General features: G+C 31.8%; 1 protein-coding gene across 1 annotated transcript; it reads right to left on the bottom strand.

Annotated features, from left to right (window-relative positions):
* Nucleotides 1-1,265: 1,265 nt before the first annotated feature.
* LOC110100713 (pathogenesis-related protein 1) lies at nucleotides 1,266-1,967 on the bottom strand. Its single transcript, XM_020828348.2, has 2 exons — nucleotides 1,700-1,967; nucleotides 1,266-1,634 (listed from the first exon to the last, which is right to left on the bottom strand). The coding sequence occupies exons 1-2, from the start codon at nucleotides 1,878-1,880 to the stop codon at nucleotides 1,342-1,344; spliced, it is 474 nt and encodes a 157-aa protein (XP_020684007.1). The 5' UTR covers nucleotides 1,881-1,967; the 3' UTR covers nucleotides 1,266-1,341.
* Nucleotides 1,968-3,049: the final 1,082 nt, after the last annotated feature.

The raw sequence follows: 3,049 nt of genomic DNA, 5'->3' as shown, positions 1-3,049 counted from the left end.
TCTCTCTCTCTCTCTCTCTCTCTCTCTCTCTCTCTCTCTCTCTCATTTATTTTTAAATTTATTTATGCAAATAATTGACACCACCAACTTAAATAAATAGATAAAAATCCAAATAAATTCACAAAATCATAGATAAATTCATAAAAATATAGAAATATTATTAATATCAATTTTAGCTAAAATCAATTTTAATTTAGAATTTTATTTATCATACAACATACTTTGCTAAATCTTACTCAAATAATTTATAATCTATAAATTCTAAAACACACTCACTAAACTACTAAATATTGGAACTTCACTTTGCATCCTTAAACAGGTTGAATTAAACATCTTAAGATTTTTCAAGTTGCAAATGTTCCAAGCTAGTTCAATGGAACTTGTTATCATCTCCATATTTGCGGATAATTAATTAATCTAAGAGTAAGCACTTATATAAAATCATTCTATGACATCATATAAGATTTACATGTTATCATAAAATTATTAATAAGCTGCATATTAGTCACATAAGTTCATTTGATCAACAAATCAAATTATAAACAAAATGAAATTATTCCTCTTCTTTGATTCATACACTAGATTATTCGGGAATCATTCAAAATCTTCATTTGTATCTAAGACAACCATCTTTCACTGTCAAGCCCTTTAACATCTAACATCCCACCTATCTATTTGTTTGATGTACCATAAATGGTAATACTTCAAGCCACATATTTCATGATGATCACTTGTATATTTTTTTCTATCTATGTAGTTATTTCTTTAGCACCCAAAATCATATAAATAAAAAGTAACAAGGCCATTTATGATCTCTCCTTTGGCGTACTTTTTTTCTCTTTCCTTTAGATTATCACACCCTGAGACTTATAGATCAAGTATGTATTCAATTCTTTGTACAATTGATGCTAGAAATAAAATTCACAAAACCTGTCTCTTGGTTTTCGGGTTCCTTGGATTCGTGCGTCTATCTTCTCTTTGCAATTTCTTCTCTCTCATCTCTAAAAGTATGATTCTGATACCACACCTTAGACAAATTTGAATCCAACATGTAGTTGTTTTCTTATAGTAGTATTTAATAGAAGTATAAATTTTAAGTCAAATAATTAATTGATATCATCACCCTATAATATATATACTAATAAACTAACAAGAACTGAAAACCCAAGTAGCATAACATTGTTCTTATTCTTTTGTATAACAAACATACTTCCACTTTATTTATTATAAACCACAACATATAACAATCAAATCCAAAAGCACTCTTAGAACACAAACCAACCCTCTTTATTATCACATAACAATTCCAAACTCATTCTCACTCAAACAAACATAGGATTTTTAAGCGTAGGTTCCAGGATTGGCTGCAAGGAATTCTTCCACTGCCTTGACGCTCTTGATGAAACCTTCCTTGGCCTTCTTGATGTCCTCAGTAGAATCAACGCCAGGGAGAGCCTTATAAGTCCCTGTCAGCTTAACAATGGAGCCAGCGCCTTTTGGTTCGACTTTGAAGTGTGAAGTTGCAGACTCGATCTTCTTTCCCAAATCTCCACCCTCCACAACAGAAATTTTTAACTCGAACTTTTCATGATCGATGAATTCAAGACGCTCCTTTACAAAGCTAAATGGCACCACTGCATATAACTGGGGTTAGGATTAGCGCTAGAAGGTTAAGGAAGAAGAAGAGAGAGGTGCAAACCTGTTGTAAAATTGACCTGCCTGATGCTTCCTGCGCTGCCATCTCCAGAAAGTAAAGTAACACCAGTGATAATTTCAGGGATGAGCTTAGGTCCAAGATTATGCCAATCAGTGAACAAGGCCTTGAAGAGGGCTGCCGCTGGGGCTTTGGTCTCCACCTCCACTGTCCAGCTTGAGCTCATCTTTCCTGACTTAGTTTTTTGTGTGTTTCTTAGCTTGTTTTAGCTTGTTTCTGATGCTTTGTTCAGCTAGTGGATGTTCATAGAGTGTGCTATGGTTGAGCTTTTATACTGGCTTATGAGTGGGACCTGTCTTCTAGATTTTGTAATATTTTTCAAAGGCAGACAACGTGAGTGAATGAACAATTGACTAAAATGTTTGAATGTGAAAGAGATAGGCACTTCTGAACAACAAATGAAGATAGAATTTTGATGACAGTGTTTGATTATTGTTTCTAGACTTGTTTAAAGTTGTGAGGAGAAAATGTGTAGTACAAGTCTTTCATAGACTATAACTATTGCTTTATTACTAAGCATCAGATGAGAAAGTAGTTTAAAAATCAAAGATGATAATGACAATGTTATCTCTTAGATATCTGCACCATTCCTTGTACTATAGGAAAATTATTTATTTCTAGCGAATTTTTTCGTCCGAAATCACCAAATTTCTGTAGGTAATTCGCACGAATTTCTAATGGAAAATTTTTGGACTGTAAAACGTGTGTCGGAAATGTTTTAAAGGCGAAAAAAATCTACTGGAAATGTTTTCCATTACAATTTTAATAGATTATCATTAATAGGCTTAGAATACATTGAAAACCAAATCCCAATATTTGGAATTAAATAAAGAGATAAATTAAAATTTGATATTTATTTACCATAATTTGTCATCTTATCTATATCTCCATTAACATATTTAATACATTCATCAAATTAAAATAAAACTAAATCTTATAACAAACATTCAAATACTATAATCACATGTCAACATTCAACACCTAAGTTCTGAAATATGACAAATTATTTTTCCACAAAGTCATATTTATGACCAAAAATAATAATTAAAAATTTTTAATTCCTTTTTTACTTTCCAAAAGACTTCCAGAAGATCCATTGAAGCATTAATGTATCTGCAAGCAGGCATGTGGGCGGCCTCTTATTTCAACAGATAGCACGCCTGTTGCTTTCTGCTTTGATAATTCCATGGGCTATGTGTCTTCATATTTTCTGATAAAGAAAATTCATCAGTAGATTTTGTTTAATGCTAGACTTTAGATATAGCACTAATGAGATTATGACGTAGATCTCAATAGATATGATTAAGGCTTTGTTTGTGACAGCTATTTTATTGT

The sequence above is a fragment of the Dendrobium catenatum genome, unplaced genomic scaffold (assembly GCF_001605985.2).
Source record: "Dendrobium catenatum unplaced genomic scaffold, ASM160598v2 fragScaff_scaffold_1342, whole genome shotgun sequence".
Taxonomy (NCBI): domain Eukaryota; kingdom Viridiplantae; phylum Streptophyta; class Magnoliopsida; order Asparagales; family Orchidaceae; genus Dendrobium; species Dendrobium catenatum.
This window is presented reverse-complemented; position numbering and strand designations above follow the sequence as displayed.